The sequence below is a fragment of the Eleginops maclovinus genome, chromosome 12 (genome assembly GCF_036324505.1).
Source record: "Eleginops maclovinus isolate JMC-PN-2008 ecotype Puerto Natales chromosome 12, JC_Emac_rtc_rv5, whole genome shotgun sequence".
NCBI lineage: Eukaryota > Metazoa > Chordata > Actinopteri > Perciformes > Eleginopidae > Eleginops > Eleginops maclovinus.
Window position 1 is genome coordinate 29,847,725 of NC_086360.1, and position 21,314 is coordinate 29,869,038.

Genomic DNA, 21,314 nt, shown 5'->3' on the forward strand with positions numbered 1-21,314 from the left:
CCCGGGCTACTCCTCCTGCTGTCCCCCCTCCTCCTGCTGTCCCCCCCGGCCCTCACTCAGTTTGATGTGTGTCGCTCTCTGCGGGCCTCGGAGGGGGGGGCGGGCTGGGAGCGGTTCCCATGTCAGCCCCCCCCTACCAACATGAAGGAGGTGATGCAGATCAGAGTTGACCCCCCCGGCATCACCTGTGGAAACCCCCCCGAGAGATTCTGCACGCTGGTCAGTCTCACACACACCTGAACACACTCCTACACACACACACACACACACACCTGAGCAAAGTTTCAGTTCGATGCTCTCAGAGTTTCTGTTTGGCTGCGGCTAACGTTAGCTCAGCTTAGTCCTCTGAGAGCTTCAGATCCAGACCTCCATCAGAGAGGGTTTTACTGATGGAGGTCTGGATCTGAGACAGAGGGTTTTACTGACGGAGGTCTGGATCTGAGACAGAGGGTTTTACTGACGGAGGTCTGGATCTGAGACAGAGGGTTTTACTGATGGAGGTCGATCTGAGACGAGGTTTACTGGAGGTCTGATCTGAAAGAGGGTTTTACTGACGAGTTGATCTGAGACAGAGGTTTACTGATGGAGGTCTGATCGAGACAGAGGGTTTTACTGATGGAGGTCTGGATCTGAGACAGAGGGTTTTACTGACGGTCTGGATCTGAGACAGAGGTTTTACTGATGGAGTCTGGATCTGAGACAGAGGGTTTTGACTGATCGGAGGGTTACTGCGGATCATTGAACAGAGGGTTTTACTGACGGAGGTCTGGATCTGAGACAGAGGTTTTACTGATGAGAGCTGTCTGGAGTTTCTGACGTGTATTGGAGTATTTAACCGTGTATCGGAGTATTTAACCGTGTATCGGAGTATTTAACCGTGTATTGGAGTATTTAACCGTGTATTGGAGTATTTCAACGTGTATTGGAGTATTTAACCGTGTATTGGAGTATTTCAACGTGTATTGGAGTATTTAACCGTGTATTGGAGTATTTAACCGTGTATCGGAGTATTTCAACGTGTATTGGAGTATTTAACCGTGTATCGGAGTATTTAACCGTGTATCGGAGTATTTAACCGTGTATTGGAGTATTTCAACGTGTATTGGAGTATTTAACCGTGTATTGGAGTATTTCAACGTGTATTGGAGTATTTAACCGTGTATTGGAGTATTTCAACGTGTATTGGAGTATTTAACCGTGTATCGGAGTATTTAACCGTGTATCGGAGTATTTAACCGTGTATCGGAGTATTTAACCGTTATCGGAGTATTTAACCGTGTATCGGAGTATTTCAACGTGTATTGGAGTATTTCAACGTGTATTGGAGTATTTAACCGTGTATCGGAGTATTTAACCGTTATCGGAGTATTTAACCGTGTATCGGAGTATTTCAACGTGTATCGGAGTATTTAACCGTGTATCGGAGTATTTAACCGTTATCGGAGTATTTAACCGTGTATCGGAGTATTTAACCGTGTATCGGAGTATTTAACCGTGTATCGGAGTATTTAACCGTGTATCGGAGAGTATTTAACCGTGTATTGGAGTATTTAACCGTGTATCGGAGTATTTAACCGTTATCGGAGTATTTAACCGTGTATCGGAGTATTTAACCGTGTATCGGAGTATTTAACCGTTATCGGAGTATTTAACCGTGTATCGGAGTATTTAACCGTGTATCGGAGTATTTAACCGTGTATCGGAGTAGAGAGCTGATTTTTTTTGACTGATGGATTTAATGACTTTGATGAAGTCGTGAAGTTGTCCTGCTGTTGTCTAATTGTTCCTTTGGGGAGCTGAAGCTGCGTCTGAATTATTGATAAATGTGAGGTTAATTAAACCCTAATTATGGATCAGTGTGATTCCCCAAAGACAGAAAATACCATGAGACTTTTCCACAGTGTGAATCTGTTAGTGGCGCCTTATTATGACCTCAGCATTTATATTAACCTTATAACTATCGCACACCTTTTTATTTTCATGGATCAAAATGTGTTCATGGGTCTAATATATTCTCATAAAGCATTATCATATTGCGAGAAGGATTTCAAATGTGACTCAGTAACTGGAAGTGCTCAATGCAAATACCCCCAGAGCCAGATATCCAATATATTCATGCTTTCTAAAGAGCCGTTATAGCTCCTCATTAACCTGTAACGAACTGCAGCGTCCAGCTTGTAGTGTCTGTTGTGCGGTGTGCGGTGTCTGGTCTCTGGTGTGTGGTGTGCGGTGTCTGGTGTGCGGTGTCTGGCGTGCGGTGCGCGGTGTCTGGTGTGTGGTGTGCGGTGTGCGGTGTGCGGTGTGCGATGTGCGGTGTCTGGTGTGCGGTGTCTGGTCTCTGGTGTGCGGTGTGCGATGTGTGGTGTGCGGTGTCTGGTGTGTGGTGTGCGGTGTCTGGTGTGCGGTGTCTGGTGTGCGGTGTCTGGTGTGTGGTGTGCAGTGTCTGGTGTGCGGTGTCTGGTGTGCGGTGTGCGGTGTGCGGTGTCTGGTGTGCGGTGTCTGTGTGCGGTGTCTGGTGTGCGGTGTGCGGTGTCTGGTGTGCAGTGTCTGGTGTTCGGTGTCTGGTGTGCGGTGTCTGGTGTGCGGTGTGCGGTGTCCGGTGTGCGGTGTGCGGTGTCTGGTGTGCGGTGTCTGGTGTTCGGTGTCTGGTGTGCGGTGTCTGGTGTGCGGTGTCTGGTGTGTGGTGTCCGGTGTGCGGTGTCTGGTGTTCGGTGTCTGGTGTGCGGTGTCTGGTGTGTGGTGTCCGGTGTGCGGTGTCTGGTGTTCGGTGTCTGGTGTGCGGTGTCCGGTGTGCGGTGTGCGGTGTCTGGTGTGTGGTGTCTGGTGTGCGGTGTCTGGTGTGTGGTGTCTGGTGTGCGGTGTCTGGTGTGTGGTGTGCGTTGTGTGTGTGAAGGGTAACTAAGAGTGTGTATCTGAGCGCTGCAAGGTGAATCCTGTTAAAGGGTTAACCTCCGACCTCAGATTAACTGATAATCTCTCTGATGCCTTCTGCTGCTCATACTCACCCCCCCTCCCCCGTGACATCACCAATCACTTTACACTATATACTACATAAAATACACTGAAAACTTACAGTACTACTTAATGCTACACCCCCAACCCCAACACCACTAAACTGTTACCCCAACACCAACACCACTAAACTGTTACTAAACTGTTACCCCAACACCAACACCACTAAACTGTTACCCCAACACCAACACCACTAACTGTTTCACTAAACTGTTACCCCCAACACCAACACCACTAAACTGTTACCCCCACACCAACACCACTAAACTGTTACCCCAACACCAACACCACTAAACTGTTACCCCAACACCAACACCACTAAACTGTTACCCCAACACCAACACCACTAAACTGTTACCCCAACACCAACACCACTAAACTGTTACCCCAACACCAACACCACTAAACTGTTACCCCAACACCAACACCACTAAACTGTTACCCCAACACCAACACCACTAAACTGTTACCCCAACCAACCCCAACACCACCCACTACACTGTTACCCCAACACCAACACCACTAAACTGTTACCCCCAACACCAATCACCACTACCACTGTTTACCCCAACACCAACACCACTAAACTGTTACCCCCAACACCAACACCACTAAACTGTTACCCCAACACCAACACCACTAAACCTGTTACCCCAACACCAACACCACTAAACTGTTACCCCAACACCAACACCACTAAACTGTTACCCCAACACCAACACCACTACACTGTACCCCAACACCAACCACCCACTAAACTGTTACCCCAACACCAACACCACTAAACTGTTACCCCAACACCAACCCACACTAAAACTGTTACCCCAACACCAACACCACTACACTGTTACCCAACACCAACACCACCTAAACGTGTCCACCAACACCAACACCACTAAACTGTTACCCCAACACCAACACCCTACACTGTTACCCCAACCACACAACACACTAAACTGTTACCCATCAACCAACACCACTACCTGTTACCCAACACCAACACCCACTACACTGTTACCCCAACACCAACACCACATACACTGTCCCCCAACACCAACACCACTAAACTGTTCCCCAACACCAACACCACTAAACTGTTACCCCAACACCAACACCACTAAACTGTTACCCCCAACACCAACACCACTAAACTGTTACCCCAACACCAACACCACTAAACTGTTACCCCAACACCAACACCACTACACTGTTACCCCAACACCAACACCACTAAACTGTTACCCCAACACCAACACCACTAAACTGTTACCCCAACACCAACACCACTAAACTGTTACCCCAACACCAACACCACTACACTGTTACCCCAACACCAACACCACTAAACTGTTACCCCAACACCAACACCACTAAACTGTTACCCCAACACCAACACCACTAAACTGTTACCCCAACACCACTAAACTGTTACCCCAACACCAACACCACTAAACTGTTACCCCAACACCAACACCACTAAACTGTTACCCCAACACCAACACCACTACACTGTTACCCCAACACCAACACCACTACACTGTTACCCCAACACCAACACCACTAAACTGTTACCCCCAACACCAACACCACTAAACTGTTACCCCAACACCAACACCACTAAACTGTTACCCCAACACCAACACCACTAAACTGTTACCCCAACACCAACACCACTAAACTGTTACCCCAACACCAACACCACTAAACTGTTACCCCAACACCAACACCACTAAACTGTTACCCCAACACCAACACCACTAAACTGTTACCCCAACACCAACACCACTAAACTGTTACCCCAACACCAACACCACTACACTGTTACCCCAACACCAACACCACTAAACTGTTACCCCAACACCAACACCACTAAACTGTTACCCCAACACCACTAAACTGTTACCCCAACACCAACACCACTAAACTGTTACCCCAACACCAACACCACTACACTGTTACCCCAACACCAACACCACTAATTCACTAAACTGTAAAATTATAGCAGTTTTAAAAACCTTGTTTATTAAGGCAAAGAAAACTCATTATGTATTTCACAAACATTAAATCTGAAATCTGTAACTGTTCTGAAACATTCAATAAAAACTTCAGTCGGCTCCAAGGATGTTCCAGAACCGCTTTAAGAAGTCGTTGGAGAGGCCATCGATCCCTGGTGCCCGCCCTGATGCCATCTGGTTGAGTCTATCAGCTCCTCCATTGTCAGCTCGCAGTGGAGAGCAGCTTTCTCCTCCGGGCTGAGCTGAGGAAGTCCCTCCAGGAGCTCCTCACGACACTCTATGCTGCACTGTTGTGCCCCAAAGAGGTCAGCGTAGAAGTTCATAGGTCAGGAGGTCAAAACCCACCGGACTTTTTAGAGCCGAAACAGACCGAATTAACTTGTCAGTGTCACTGAAGTAATCGCTGACCTTTACAGATTTATTGTAAGTCTCATCAAGAAAGTATCTTATTTCTTCCAGAGTGTAAAGATCTGTGTTCCTCTCCAGCATGGTTTCCGGGATGGAAACAGTGTCTGACGAATCAAAATCCATTTCCTCTCCCTCAACTGAAACCTGACTGCGCAGTGTCGTGTTATCAGCCGGTGCCGCATCAGCGACAGGTGCTGTGTCGGCGGCTCGAGCCGCGTCAGCGGCGGTGCCACCCTCTGCTGTTTGTGCGGACATGCGAAGCGTTTGTGTCCCACATCTCCACATTCAAAGTATTTGATTTGCCCTGCACTGGCATAGACCATACAAACCATCCCCATGTTTAACTCTGAAAGACACGTCCAGAGTCTGAGTAGGCGAGTCTAAAAACATAAAGACCTGCCGCCTCAGAGACTGAACGTGCTTCAGTTTGGGATCAATGCATCTCAAATTCACAGTTTTGAAACCGCTGGCAAACTTACCGGACCTGCGGAGCTCATTCTCTAAAAGCTCGTTCTGTATAAATGGCGGAACACCGGAGACGGTGATCCGCGTGGATGGCACTGGCAGCGGGGAGACCTGGACATATAAGTCCCTAATAACACTCTGCTCTCGATCAGCTGGTGAACATGCAGCTCATCCTTCATGAACAACACCATAGCCTTGTTCATGCGTGATGCAAAAGAAATATTGCCATGTCGTACCTGCTCACCGACAGCCAACAGAACCTCCTCCACAGAGACACTATTATCCTGCGGGACTATCCGGACTCCCTGCCAGATAGATGGAGCTGGCGTCTCGGAGGCCACCATTCCTCTCGAAAACCACCCGAGAAGAAACACTGATCACTCAGCCAACACTCAGAAAGTAATAAATAAAACGTACCTGATCGTGCACATACAACATAACTTAAATACAGGGGAAACCAGAAAACCAAGAAACCAAACAATTCAAAGTCCGCGCCACCCGCACGTCCACCACCACCACTCATGCTCACACTCACCGGAAACGGAAGGAGAGGAGAGGAGAGGAGAGGAGAGGAGAGGAGAGGAGAGGAGAGGAGAGGAGAGGAGAGGTTTAAAGTCCCTTTATTGCACCATAGCAAAAGAGACAACAGCTCACCATCACATCTTCATTCAAGAGCAACAAAAACCACACAAAAACAAAAAAATAAAATACAAGCAAACCTGTCAACCAGACACAGAACCTGTTTCTCCAATCAGAAACTTACATTCAGCTCTCCGTCCCCCCCCACAGAGCACAAACCCCCCCAACAGCCCATACATGACCCAAACCATGCACATTGTCCATCATCCGATAATACGCATGTTCCACCCTCAGTCTGGCCTTCAGCAGACCCTTCAGGACCAGCACTGGCTCCACACTGCCAACACTCTGGGCCTGGTTCCTGCGAGTCAGCCAGATGGCCAACTTAGCAACGCCAGATACAAAGTTCACCAATGAGTGTACATCCTTCTTTTTTGCACAGTACTTCGGGCCAAAAATAAACAAATCAAAAGCAAAAATCTCCCCTAGACCCCGAAACCACCTTTCTAACAGCTCAAACAGAGCAGACAAACGAGGACACTGAATAAATAAGTGTTCAAGGGTCTCGTTCTGAGAACAGAAGATGCACTCCTCCCCCAACTCTGGATCCAGGTGCGCTCTGTATCTGTTCGTAGCTATTGCTCCATGTACAATCCTCCACTGGAGGTCTGCTGTCCGTTTTTCAACGGGCAGCTTGTACAGAGACCGCCAGCTGCCCTTCGGGGAAACATCTGGACCAAAAAAACCAGTCCACCTCGACTCCTTCATCCCTGCCAAAGAGCGCAGGCTCAGAACCTTGCAGCAGATCTGATATATTGCCTTCTTCCCTGCGTCCTGTAACTTCTCCAGGTGCGGGGTTGTGAGCGACAGCAGCTGACCACCTCCCTCCTGCCACTCCCCCACAACTGGGGTGACAGACAGAGAGGGGAAACTATACTCCTCCCCTTCGGTCCACTGGTCACACACATTGTGGTCTTGTGCAAAAACCCTCAGGGGTTGTGGCAGGGCAGCACAGACTTCCTCCACCACTCTGTTGATGACCCTGATGGAGGTGATGTTGCTTCTCTGTCTCAAGATATCCACCGATGTTGCCGTCATCTTCATCAGATGGCCCAGTTTGGTGCAGCCAGCCTCTCTAAAATAGGCTCGCAGGCTGGCAGACTGCAGTGTTTGAGTCTGTATAAGAGTATTAAAAAACAAAGGTTCCTCAAACAGCCACATGCCCGGAGTCTCATTTTTGGTACGTGTGGCCTTAAAAATCTGCCATGCCTGTAATACCGAACTATAAAAAGGTGTCAGTCCAGTTAAGTCCACATCCTCAGATTTTAAAAGGAAAAGCTGTTTATCGTAGCCCAATCGCCCGGCTCTCTTCAGCAGCAAACGAGCTGTATCAAACCAGCTTGGGCCACAATTGTACAGCAGTCTTTGTGCAGTCTGGAGTCTAAAAGAGGCTATTTTTGCCTGGATATTGATGAGTCCCTGCCCCCCTTCAGCCACAGGCAGGTAGAGGGCTGCTGCTCGGATCCAGTGCCGGCCAGACCAGAAGAAGTCCAGGATGACTCGCTGAATGTCCTCCATCAGGCCTCTCGGTGGTGTCAGAGCAATAAGTCTATGCCAAAGAGTCGAGGCGACCAAGTTATTTGCAACCAAAACTCTTCCCCTATATGACAACTGGGGTAGCAACCATTTCCATTTAGACAACCGAGCGCACACTTTCTCCTTAACTCCCTCCCAGTTCTTGTTCTGAAACCCCTCAGTGCCCAAAAATACTCCCAACACCTTCAGGCCCTCCTTCCCCCACTCAAGACCTCCAGGTAGACTGGGCACTGTCTGATCTCTCCACTGTCCCACCAACAAAGCCTCACTCTTTGCCCAGTTCACCCGAGCAGATGAGGCCTTTTCGTACAGGGACAGGGTATCCTGCAAACATTTAATATCCCCCTGGCTGGAGACAAAAATATTAACATCATCTGCGTAAGCAGAAACGGTAAGTGGACGATCAAGATCAGAGGACCCAGGCAGTGAGAGACCACTGAGCCGACCTCTCAACATGCACAGCAAGGGCTCAATAGCTAGGGTATATAGTTGACCGGAGAGAGGACAACCCTGTCTTATCCCTCGCTGCACAGGGATTGGCCGACTCAGCCCTGCCCCCATTTTCACCATACATTGAGCACCATTATACAATAAACCAATCCAGGCCAGAAAACCATCACCAATGCCAAAAGCCCTGAGTGCAGAAAATAAATAACAGTGATCCACCCTATCAAAGGCTTTCTCCTGGTCCAAAGCAACAATACCAAAATTCACATTCTGGGATCTGCACACATCAATAACATCACGAATTAGGAAAATGTTGTCCATAATTTTCCTGTCAGGAACACAATAGCTTTGGTCTGTCTGTACAAGTATTCCCAGGATGTCCTTGAGTCTGTTCGATAAGGCTCTGGAAAGCACCTTATAGTCCGTGCAGAGGAGAGCAACCGGCCTCCAGTTTTTAAGTAAGGCCAGGTCTCCTTTCTTGGGAAGCAGGGAAAGCACAGCTCGCTGACAGGAGACAGGAAGAGATCCTGTTCTAAAACACTCCAATAAAACACTGTGCAAATCAGGTCCAAGAGTATTCCAGAACCGCTGGTAAAAGTCAGTGGAGAGACCATCAATTCCCGGTGCCCGTCCTGATGCCATCTGATTAACAGCGACTGTCAACTCCTCCAGGGTCAGCTCAGAGTCCAGAGCAGCTTTCTCACCCGGGATGAGCTGAGGAAGCCCCTCCAGGAGCTCCTCGCGGCACTCCATGCCGCACTGTTCTGCCCCAAAGAGGTCAGCGTAGAAACTCACTGCATGGGTCCTCATCTCCCCCGGACTGGTGGTCACTCTGCCTCCAGGAAGCTTAAGGCAGGTCATCTGTTTCCTCTGTGCCACCGATCTCTCCAGATTAAAAAAGAAAGAGCTTGGGCCATCCATGTCCTTTAGCTGGAGGAAACGAGACCTAACAAGAGCTCCCTTTACTCTCTCCTGCAGGAATAAGCTCAACTCCAATCTCTTCTCCTGCAGCAGATGACCCGTGGTGGGATCCGAATGTCTATGTAACCCCTCTTCAATGTTCCTAATACTTACTTCAAGCTCCTGAACTGCTGCCTTTATATTAGCAGTCGAGTGGGAGGTATACTGCTGGCAAAAAACGCGAATTTGGGCCTTCCCAACTTCCCACCACAGCTTCAAAGAAACAAAATCCGCTTTCCTGGTTTTCCACTGCTGCCAAAAACGCTCAAAACTTTGACAGAAAGTACGGTCCTGCAGAAGTCTGTTGTTAAAAGACCAGTAGGACTTAACCCTTTCGCCTGGTGAAAGGATCAAATCTATACTGACAAAGTGGTGATCAGTGAAACCAACTGGACTTATCTTGCTGTGGACTAATCTGGAGCTGAGACTTTTGGAGATGTAAATCCTATCCAGTCTAGCTGCACTCACCCTGCCATTGCCGACCCTCACCCATGTGTATTGTCTGGTTAGTGGATGTTTGACCCTCCATGTGTCTAACAGATCCAGGTGTGTGATGATGCTGTGAAGGCTCTGAGATGACTGTGGGTGAGGTTCTTCACTTGTCCTGTCTACAGTGAAGTCTAGCGTGCAGTTGAAATCCCCACCAATGATGAATTGATCCTGATGGTACTTTCTTACCTCGTTTTTTAGCAGGGTGAAAAAAACCACTCTATCTGTGCCTTGATTTGGAGCATATATGTTTACAAAGCAGACCACAGAGCCCTCTATTTCTGCCCTTACAATCAACAGCCTGCCCTTCACCACTTCAGTAGATGATAGTACAGTTACATCGACATTTTTCCTAAGCAGAACAGCTACCCCTGCACTAAGGTTGGTGCCATGGCTAAAGGTGCACGAACCATCCCACCATAAACCCCAATCTGTCTCGTCTGCTGGATTAGTGTGTGTCTCTTGCAAAAACAACACATCAACCCTTTTTTGAGTAGCGACTTCAGAAATTAATGCCCTTTTTTGTCTGTCTCTCCCACCATTGATGTTCAAAGATCCTATCTTGAGGCTCCCCATAGAGGTCAGAGAAAAAGAAACGGATAAGATGAACAAAACAGAAAACAGTTGAAAAGAGAAACCCACCGTGTGATACATGATCATTTTACTTTTGAATCTTTTTAGCAGTTTTGCCTTTTTTTGCTTTCCTCAAAGCTGTGATATGCTTTTTGAGGCGAAAACGTTTCTTCTCATCCAAGAGGTCAAAACCGACCAGTCTTTGCAGAACGCCAACAGATCTGATAAACTTTTCAGTATCACCGAAGTAGTCATTTAATCTAACAGACTTTTTAAATGTTACATCCAGAAATTGATTTATTTCCTCTAAAGAATAGAGATCTGCGTTCCTGATCGAAGTTTCACCTATGGATACTGTATCTGACTCAGAGTCATACTCCATGTCCTCTCCTTCACAGGATGCCTGACTATTTAACATACCCTGTTCTTCATTGGTGTTTACAGTGGGATCTGTGCCTACAAAACTTGTGGAAGCTGCTTCAGTGCCTGCAGACTGTGAACTGCTCAGGTTCTCTGCAGTCACAGAAGCCTGTTGCTTGTCAGGCCGACTCTGTTCCTCCCTATCCAAGTGATCCTCCTCAGAAAGTGAACCAGTGGCACCGGCTTCCACACCCTCCGCACCGGGATCCGCATCCGCGCCCGCGGCGCCAGCACCGGACCCGCCAGCAGCGGACCCAGCACCGGACCCGCCGGCCGCGGACCCAGCACCGGACCCGCCAGCCGCGGACCCAGCACCGGACCCGCCGGCCGCGGACCCAGCACCGGACCCGCCGGCCGCGGACCCGACCGCGGACTCAGCGGAGCCGCCCGCCGCGTCAGCGGAGTGAGCCGCCCCCTGCTGTCTATGCGGACACGTAAAGCGTTTGTGTCCCACATCTCCACACTCAAAACACTTGAACTGTCCCGAGCTGGCGTACACCATATAGAACCCGTCACCGTGCTTCACTCTGAACGACACGTCCAGTGTTTGTGTCGGCGAGTCCAAGAACATGAACACCTGCCGCCTCAGGGACAGTACGTGCTTCAGTTTGGGATCCTTACATCCCAAACTCACCGTTTTAAATCCACTGGCAAACTTGCCAAACCTACGGAGCTCGCTCTCTAACAACTCGTTCGGTATGAACGGCGGAACACCGGACACGGTGATCCGCGTGGAGGGAAACGACAGCGGGTAGACCTGCACGAATAAGTCCCTGATAAACACTCCGCTCTCTACCAGCTGATACACACGGGGCTCCTCGTTCAGGAACACAACCACTGCTTTGTTCATTCTAGACGCAAACGATAACTTATCATGACCTACCTGCTCACCGACAGCCAACAGAACCTCCTCCACAGTAACGCTACTATCCGGCGGGACTATCCTTACTCCCTGCCGGATAGACGGAGGCGGCGTCTCGGGGGACGCCATTCCTCCCGAAAACTACCTGACACAACCACTGATCGCTCGGCCAACACAGTAAAAATATTAATAAAGCTTACCTGACCATGCACATAGAACAGACGGAGAAACCAGGGAAAACCCGAAAAAAGGACAGAAACCAATTCAAAACTCCGCCCCACTCACCCCACCACCGCTCGCTCACACTCACACTCACACCGGAAACGGAAAGGAGAGGAGAGGAGAGGAGAGGAGAGGAGAGGAGAGGAAAGGAAAGGAAAGGAGAGGAGAGGCTCTCTGGAGGACCTATAACCAAGGAGACACTGATGTAGAGGAGAGAGGAGAGGAGGGAGGAGAGAGGAGAGGAGGGAGGAGAGAGGAGGCTCTAAACCGCAGAAAAAGTCGCTAGAACTGTTGCTAGTCGCTTTTGACAATAAAAAGTCGCCAGAGGATTTAGAAAGTCGCTAAGTTGGCAACACTGGAGGTTTTCCCTCTGTCAACAGGTATTTCTGTGTGTGTGTGTGTGTGTGTGTGTGTGTGTGTGTGTGTGTGTGTGTGTGTGTGTGTGTGTGTGTGTGTGTGTGTGTGTGTGTGTGTGTGTGTGTGTGTGTGTGATATACAGGAGAATCCATACCTGTGCAGTGATGAATGCGACGCCTCCAGCCCTGACCTGTCTCACCCCCCCCAGCTGATGGGCGACAGGGAGCGTGGGGGGCTTGTCACCTATTGGCAGACGGTCACATGGTCCAGGTTTCCTGAACCGCTATTGGCCAACATCACCTTGTCCTGGAACAAGAGCCTGGAGATGGTGGACGACGTTGTGGTGACTTTCGAGTATGGGAGGCCAACCATCATGGTGCTGGAGAAGTCCACTGACAGAGGTAAATCCTGTTAGTGTTTACTTCCTGTCTGTGTTTCTCTGCTGTTCCCTTCAGTGTTTCCTTCCTGTCTGTCTTCTTCTGCTGTTCCCTTCAGTGTTTCATTCCTGTCTGTGTTTCTCTGCTGTTCCTTCAGTGTTTACTTCCTGTCTGTCTTCTTCTGCTGTTCCCTTCAGTGTTTCATTCCTGTCTGTGTTTCTCTGCTGTTCCCTTCAGTGTTTACTTCCTGTCTGTCTTCTTCTGCTGTTCCCTTCAGTGTTTCATTCCTGTCTGTCTTCTTTTGCTGTTCCCTTTAGTGTTTACTTCCTGTCTGTCTTCTTTTGCTGTTCCCTTCAGTGTTTCATTCCTGTCTGTCTTCTTTTGCTGTTCCCTTTAGTGTTTACTTCCTGTCTGTCTTCTTTTGCTGTTCCCTTCAGTGTTTCATTCCTGTCTGTCTTCTTTTGCTGTTCCCTTTAGTGTTTACTTCCTGTCTTCTTTTGCTGTTCCCTTCAGTGTTTACCTTCTGTCTGTTTTCTTCTGCTGTTCCCTTCAGTGTTTACCTTCTGTCTGTTTTCTTCTGCTGTTCCCTTCAGTGTTTACCTTCTGTCTGTTTTCTTCTGCTGTTCCCTTCAGTGTTTACTTACTGGTGGAATAGTATTGTAGTATAAAGCTACTGTGTGCTTCAGGTGTGTCCTGGCAGCCGTACCAGTTCTACGCTGACGACTGCCTCGAAGCCTTTGGCATGGTGCCCAAACGCGTCGCAGATTTAGCACCAAGCAACATCACCCGGGTCATTTGCACCGAGCAGTACTCACAGTGGGTCGGAGCCAAGGTGAGCTGTGGACAACTGAAGATATATACACACCTGAAGATATATACACACCTGAAGATATATACACACCTGAAGATATATACACACCTGAGGATATATACACACCTGAGGATATATACACACCTGAGGATATATACACACCTGAGGATATATACACACCTGAAGATATATACACACCTGAGGATATATACACACCTGAGGATATATACACACCTGAAGATATATACACACCTGAGGATATATACACACCTGAGGATATATACACACCTGAAGATATATACACACCTGAGGATATATACACACCTGAGGATATATACACACCTGAAGATATATACACACCTGAGGATATATACACACCTGAGGATATATACACACCTGAGGATATATACACACCTGAAGATATATACACACCTGAGGATATATACACACCTGAGGATATATACACACCTGAAGATATATACACACCTGAGGATATATACACACCTGAGGATATATACACACCTGAAGATATATACACACCTGAGGATATATACACACCTGAGGATATATACACACCTGAGATATATACACACCTGAGGATATATACACACCTGAAGATATATACACACCTGAAGATATATACACACCTGAAGATATATACACACCTGAGGATATATACACACCTGAGGATATATACACACCTGAAGATATATACACACCTGAGGATATATACACACCTGAGGATATATACACACCTGAGATATATACACACCTGAGGATATATACACACCTGAGGATATATACACACCTGAGGATATATACACACCTGAAGATATATACACACCTGAGGATATATACACACCTGAGGATATATACACACCTGAAGATATATACACACCTGAGGATATATACACACCTGAGGATATATACACACCTGAAGATATATACACACCTGAGGATATATACACACCTGAGGATATATACACACCTGAAGATATATACACACCTGAGGATATATACACACCTGAAGATATATACACACCTGCAGATATATCACAACAGAGCTTATATGCTACCGGAGGAAATTAATAAAGTGCATGTTCACTGACTTCAGTGTTGACCAATAGGAGGAGAGCTTGTGACTGACCTGAGTGTTGACCAATAGGAGGAGAGCTTGTGACTGACTTCAGTGTTGACCAATAGGAGGAGAGCTTGTGACTGACTTCAGTGTTGACCAATAGGAGAGCTTGTGACTGACCTCAGTGTTGACCAATAGGAGAGCTTGTGACTGACCTCAGTGTTGACCAATAGGAGGAGAGCTTGTGACTGACTTCAGTGTTGACCAACAGGAGGAGAGCTTGTGACTGACTTCAGTGTTGACCAATAGGAGGAGAGCTTGTGACTGACTTCAGTGTTGACCAATAGGAGGAGAGCTTGTGACTGACCTCAGTGTTGACCAATAGGAGGAGAGCTTGTGACTGACCTCAGTGTTGACCAATAGGAGGAGAGCTTGTGACTGACCTCAGTGTTGACCAATAAGAAGAGAGCTTGTGACTGACCTCAGTGTTGACCAATAAGAGGAGAGCTTGTGACTGACCTCAGTGTTGACCAATAGGAGGAGAAGCTGGTGGTGTTCGAGGTCCGTTCTCGTTTCGGGGGTGTTTGCGGGTCCGAAGCTGATCAACATGGACGCCCTGTGGACGCGCATGGAGACGATGCAGGGCCTCAGAGAGTTCTTCAGCTTCACCAACCTGAGGCTGCGGCTGCTGCGCCCGGCGCTGGGAGGAACCTACGTACAGAGGGACAACCTGCTGAAGTACTTCTATGCCGTGTCCAACATCGATGTACCTGCCAGGTAACGCACACACTGACTGCAGCTACACCCATTGACACACTGCTGAACTGTGTGTGTGTGTGGTGTGTGTGTGTGTGTGTGTGTGTGTGTGTGTGTGTGTGTGTGTGTGTGTAATAAGCGTTATTTTATTTCCATACAGTGTTTAATTGTATATTCCATTTTAGTTCATATTATTGGATTCTAGTCATGGTTCACTGCTCCTGCATCACATGCACAGAAGCCTTGCTCTACTTTAGTCCGTGCACTTTGTTTATTTGTTTATCTGTTTATTTGTTTATTTGTTTATCTGTTTTATTGTTTATTTGTTATCTGTTTATTTGTTTATTTGTTTATCTGTTTTATTGTTTATTTGTTTATTGTTTTTTTTTTTTTTTTTTTTTTTTTTTTTTTTTTTTTTTTTTTTTTTTTTTTTTTTTTTTTTTTTTTTTTTTTTTTTTTTTTTTTTTTTTTTTTTTTTTTTTTTTTTTTTTTTTTTTTTTTTTTTTTTTTTTTTTTTTTTTTTTTTTTTTTTTTTTTTTTTTTTTTTTTTTTTTTTTTTTTTTTTTTTTTTTTTTTTTTTTTTTTTTTTTTTTTTTTTTTTTTTTTTTTTTTTTTTTTTTTTTTTTTTTTTTTTTTTTTTTTTTTTTTTTTTTTTATTTTTTTTTTTTTTTTTTTTTTTTTTTTTTTTTTTTTTTTTTTTTTTTTTTTTTTTTTTTTTTTTTTTTTTTTTTTTTTTTTTTTTTTTTTTTTTTTTTTTTTTTTTTTTTTTTTTTTTTTTTTTTTTTTTTTTTTTTTTTTTTTTTTTTTTTTTTTTTTTTTTTTTTTTTTTTTTTTTTTTTTTTTTTTTTTTTTTTTTTTTTTTTTTTTTTTTTTTTTTTTTTTTTTTTTTTTTTTTTTTTTTTTTTTTTTTTTTTTTTTTTTTTTTTTTTTTTTTTTTTTTTTTTTTTTTTTATTTTTTTTTTTTTTTTTTTTTTTTTTTTTTTTTTTTTTTTTTTTTTTTTTTTTTTTTTTTTTTTTTTTTTTTTTTTTTTTTATTTTTTTTTTTTTTTTTTTTTTTTTTTTTTTTTTTTTTTTTTTTTTTTTTTTTTTTTTTTTTTTTTTTTTTTTTTTTTTTTTTTTTTTTTTTTTTTTTTTTTTTTTTTTTTTTTTTTTTTTTTTTTTTTTTTTTTTTTTTTTTTTTTTTTTTTTTTTTTTTTTTTTTTTTTTTTTTTTTTTTTTTTTTTTTTTTTTTTTTTTTTTTTTTTTTTTTTTTTTTTTTTTTTTTTTTTTTTTTTTTTTTTTTTTTTTTTTTTTTTTTTTTTTTTTTTTTTTTTTTTTTTTTTTTTTTTTTTTTTTTTTTTATTTGTTTTATTGTTTATTTGTTTATTGTTTATCTGTTTTATTGTTTATCTGTTTTATTGTTTATTTGTTTTATGTTTATTTGTTTATCTGTGTTATTGTTTATTTGTTTATCTGTTTATTTGTTTATCTGTTTATTGTTTTATTGTTTATCTGTTTATTTGTTTATCTGTTATTATTGTTTTATTGTTTATTTGTTTTATTGTTTATTTGTTTATCTGTTTATCTGTTTATTTGTTTTATTGTTTATCTGTTATTTGTTTATCTGTTTTTATTGTTTATCTGTTTTATTGTTTATTTTGTTTTATTGTTTATTTGTTTATCTGTTTATTTGTTTATCTGTTTATTTGTTTTATTGTTTCAGATCCTATTGCATTGTTAGAGGAGCCTGGGAATTAAGTTTTGCATTGAATATCTACACTGTAGCTGAAGTGTGTGTGTGTGTGTGTGTGTGTGTGTGTGTGTGTGTGTGTGTGTGTGTGTGTGTGTGTGCGTGCGTTGCAGGTGTGTGTGTAACCTGCATGCGTCTCAGTGTATGTTACGTGATGCAACACTGCAGTGTGACTGCGACCACAACACGAGTGGACAGGACTGTCAGCGCTGCAGCCAGGGGTTTGAATCACGCGGCTGGAGACCGGGGTCATACCTGCCGCTGCCCAGAGGCACAGCCAACCCTTGTAAGTACAAACACCACAACACCTTGTGTACCTGAACACATCACAACACCCTTGTGTACCTGAACACATCACAACACCCTTGTGTACCTGAACACATCACAACAACTATATGTACCTGACACATCCAACCTCTATGCACAGGAACACATCACACAGCTCTATGCACCTGAACACATCACAACACTCTATGCACCTGAACACATCCAACAACTCTATGCACCTGAACACATCACAACACCTCTATGCACCTGAACACATCACAACACTCCTATGCACCTGAACACATCACAACACCTCTATGCACCGGGAAAAAAATCACAACACCTTTGCACCTGAAAAAAATCCCAAAACCTCCCATGCACCTGAACCCAAACAACACCCAAAGCACCCGAACACATCACAAAAAACCCTGCCCCGAAAACAAAAAAACCTCATGCACCTGAAAAACCCCTCCAAATCTATGGGGACCCCGAACCCAAAACACAAACCCCTTTTGCACCCAACCATCACCCACCCTCTATGCCCGGAAAAACTTTACAACATCTCTATGCACCTGAACAAATCCCTTTCCTCTATGCACCTGGGAAAACACACCAACCCCCCCTCTATGCACCCGAAAAACCTACCCACCTCTAACACCGAAAAAAAACCAAAACCTTATGTACCCGAAAAAACCCCTCAAAAACCCCCTAGGGACCGAACACATCCCCACAGCCGATGTACCTGAAACTATCACAAAAATTTTAAAGCACCGAACACATCACAACACCCCCTATGCCCTGAAAACATCACCAAAACCCTATGCACCTGAACACAACCCCCAACAGCCTTTGTCCCGAAACCTCAAAACCCCTCTCTGCATGAACACATCAAAAACCCCCTATGCAAACCCGAAAACACACAAACCTCTAAAACCGAAAAACACCCCAACAGCTCTTGAAAACCCGAACACATCACAAAACCCTTTTGACCGAACCCCCACAAAGTTCCCAGGGACCTGAACACATCACCCCAAAAAATTTTATGCCCCCTGAAACATCACAACACCCATGCCCCTGAACACTCACAACACCTTATGCACCCGAAACATCACAAACCTCTATGCACCCGAACAATCACAAAACCCCTATGCCCTGAACCACACAACACCTTAAGCAGCTGGGAAAAACATCAAACCCCAAAAACCTTTTATGCAGCCCAAACACATCACAAACCCCTCAAACCCGAACACATCCCCACCCTACACCCTCTATGCACCTGAACAAAAATCACAACAAAATCCTAAACCTCTAAAGCACCTGAACAAATCACATCCCTCTATGCACTGAACACATCACAACCTCTATGCACCTGAACACATCACAAACACATCACTACACCTCTATGCACCTGAACAAATCACATCACCTCTATGCACCTGAACACATCACAACACCTCTATGCACTTGAACATCATAACAACACCTCTATGCACTTGAACACATCACAACACCTCTATGCACCTGAACACATCACAACACATCGCTACACCTCTATGCACCTGAACACATCACAACATCTCTATGCACCTGAACAAATCACAACACCTCTATGCACCTGAACACATCACAACACCTCTATGCACCTGAACACATCACTACACCTCTATGCACCTGAACACATCACTACACCTCTATGCACCTGAACACATCACAACACCTCTATGCACCTGAACACATCACAACACCTCTATGCACCTGAACACATCACAACACCTCTATGCACCTGAACACATCACAACAAATCACTACACCTCTATGCACCTGAACACATCACAACACCTCTATGCACCTGAACACATCACCACAACTCTATGCACCTGAACACATCACTAACACCTCTATGCACCTGAACACATCACAACACCTCTATGCACCTGAACACACCACAACAGCTCTATGTACCTGAACACATCAAAACACCTCTATGTACCTGAACACATCACAACACCTCTATGCACCTGAACACATCACAACTCCTCTATGCACCTGAACACATCACAACACCTCTATGCACCTGAACACACCACAACAGCTCTATGTACCTGAACACATCACAACACCTCTATGCACCTGAACACACCACAACAGCTCGATGTACCTGAACACATCACAAAAATTCTATGCACCTGAACACATCACAACACCTCTATGCACCTGAACACATCACAACACCTCTATGCACCTGAACACATCACAACACCTCTATGCACCTGAACACATCACAACACCTCTATGCTACCTGAACACATCACAACACATCACTACACCTCTATGCAGCTGAACACATCACCACACCTCTATACACCTGAACAAATCACATCACCTCTATGCACCTGAACACATCACAACACCTCTATGCACCTGAACAAATCACATCACCTCTATGCACCTGAACACATCACAACACCTCTATGCACTTGAACACATAACAACACCTCTATGCACTTGAACACATCACAACACCTCTATGCCCTTTAACAATACAAAACCCCCTAAGCACCTTAACACACCAACACCTCTATTTCACTTAACACATCACAAACTTCAAAGCACCTGAACACTTTACAAAAAACCCCCCTATGACCTGAACAATAAAAACCCCCCTATGCACTTGGAACACAAACACAAACCCAAAGCCCCGGGAAAATCACAACCATCACTACACCTCTAAGCGCTGAAAACAACACCACACCTCATACACCGAAAAAAAATCACATCACCCCTATGCACCTGAAAAACATTTACAACACCTCTATGGGACCTAACAAATCCATCACCTCTATGCACCGAACAACCCCAACACCCTATGACTTGAAACACATAACAACACCTCTATGCACTTTTAAAAACAAACACAAACCTCTATGCACTTTTAACACATCAAACCCCCTCTAAAGCCCCTGAAAAACAACACAACACCTCTATGCACTTGGAAAAATCATCACTTTAAGCACCGAACACATCAACACCCTATCCCCGACCCCACAAACACCTTAAGCACCGAACCCATCCCACACCCCTATGCACCGAAAAAACATACTTCACCTTTGCCCTGAACACATAAACACTTTAACCATGAAACAACACCACCCTCTTGCACCGGGAACCCCCAAAACCCCATCACTACACCTCTTTTGCACCGAACACCTCAAAAGAATGCACCTGAAAAACAACCCCACCTCAAAAAACCCCCGAACACAAACAACACCTCCTAACCTTTTGCCCCAACAAACATCCCAAAACCCCTATGCACCCAAAAACCTCAAAAAAACACATTTTACAAAAACCCCTATGCCCCTGAACACCCCCCAAAACACCCCCAACACCGGAAAACATCACAACACCCTTTTTCACCTGAACACATCCCCACACCTCTAAGACCCGAACCCCATCACTACCCCCAAAGCCCCTGAAAAACATCATAAAACCTCTAGGGCCCGAACCCCCATACACCCTATGCCCGAACACCTTATGCCCTAACCATCACAAAAGCTCTATTCAAACCGAAAACCCCACCAAAACCCCCTATTCACCTGAAAAACCCCAAAGCACCCAAACATCCCTCACCTATGCACCTGAAAAAACCCCCCATGCCCCGAAACTCACCAACCCCTTAGCCCTTAAAAACCTCAAAGCACCTAACCCCATCAAACAGCTCTTTGCAAACCCGAAAACTCAAACCCACCTCTATGCACCTGAACACTTCACTACACCTCTATGCACCTGAACACCTCTATGCACCTGAACACATCACTACACCTCTATGCACCTGAACACCTCTATGCACCTGAACACATCACTACACCTCTATGCACCTGAACACATCACTAC

The 21,314-nt window shown here is 44.9% G+C and overlaps 1 protein-coding gene across 1 annotated transcript in view; it reads left to right on the top strand.

Moving 5' to 3' along the window:
• LOC134873077 (uncharacterized) overlaps positions 1-21,314 on the top strand; it is a 31,884-nt gene that overhangs the window by 195 nt on the left and 10,375 nt on the right. Inside the window, 6 exon segments of the mRNA XM_063896479.1 lie at positions 1-219; positions 12,548-12,806; positions 13,469-13,614; positions 15,209-15,247; positions 15,249-15,448; positions 17,270-17,442. The exon segment at positions 1-219 is cut by the window's left edge and continues 195 nt beyond it. Coding sequence (XP_063752549.1) covers positions 1-219; positions 12,548-12,806; positions 13,469-13,614; positions 15,209-15,247; positions 15,249-15,448; positions 17,270-17,442 — 1,036 coding nt within the window.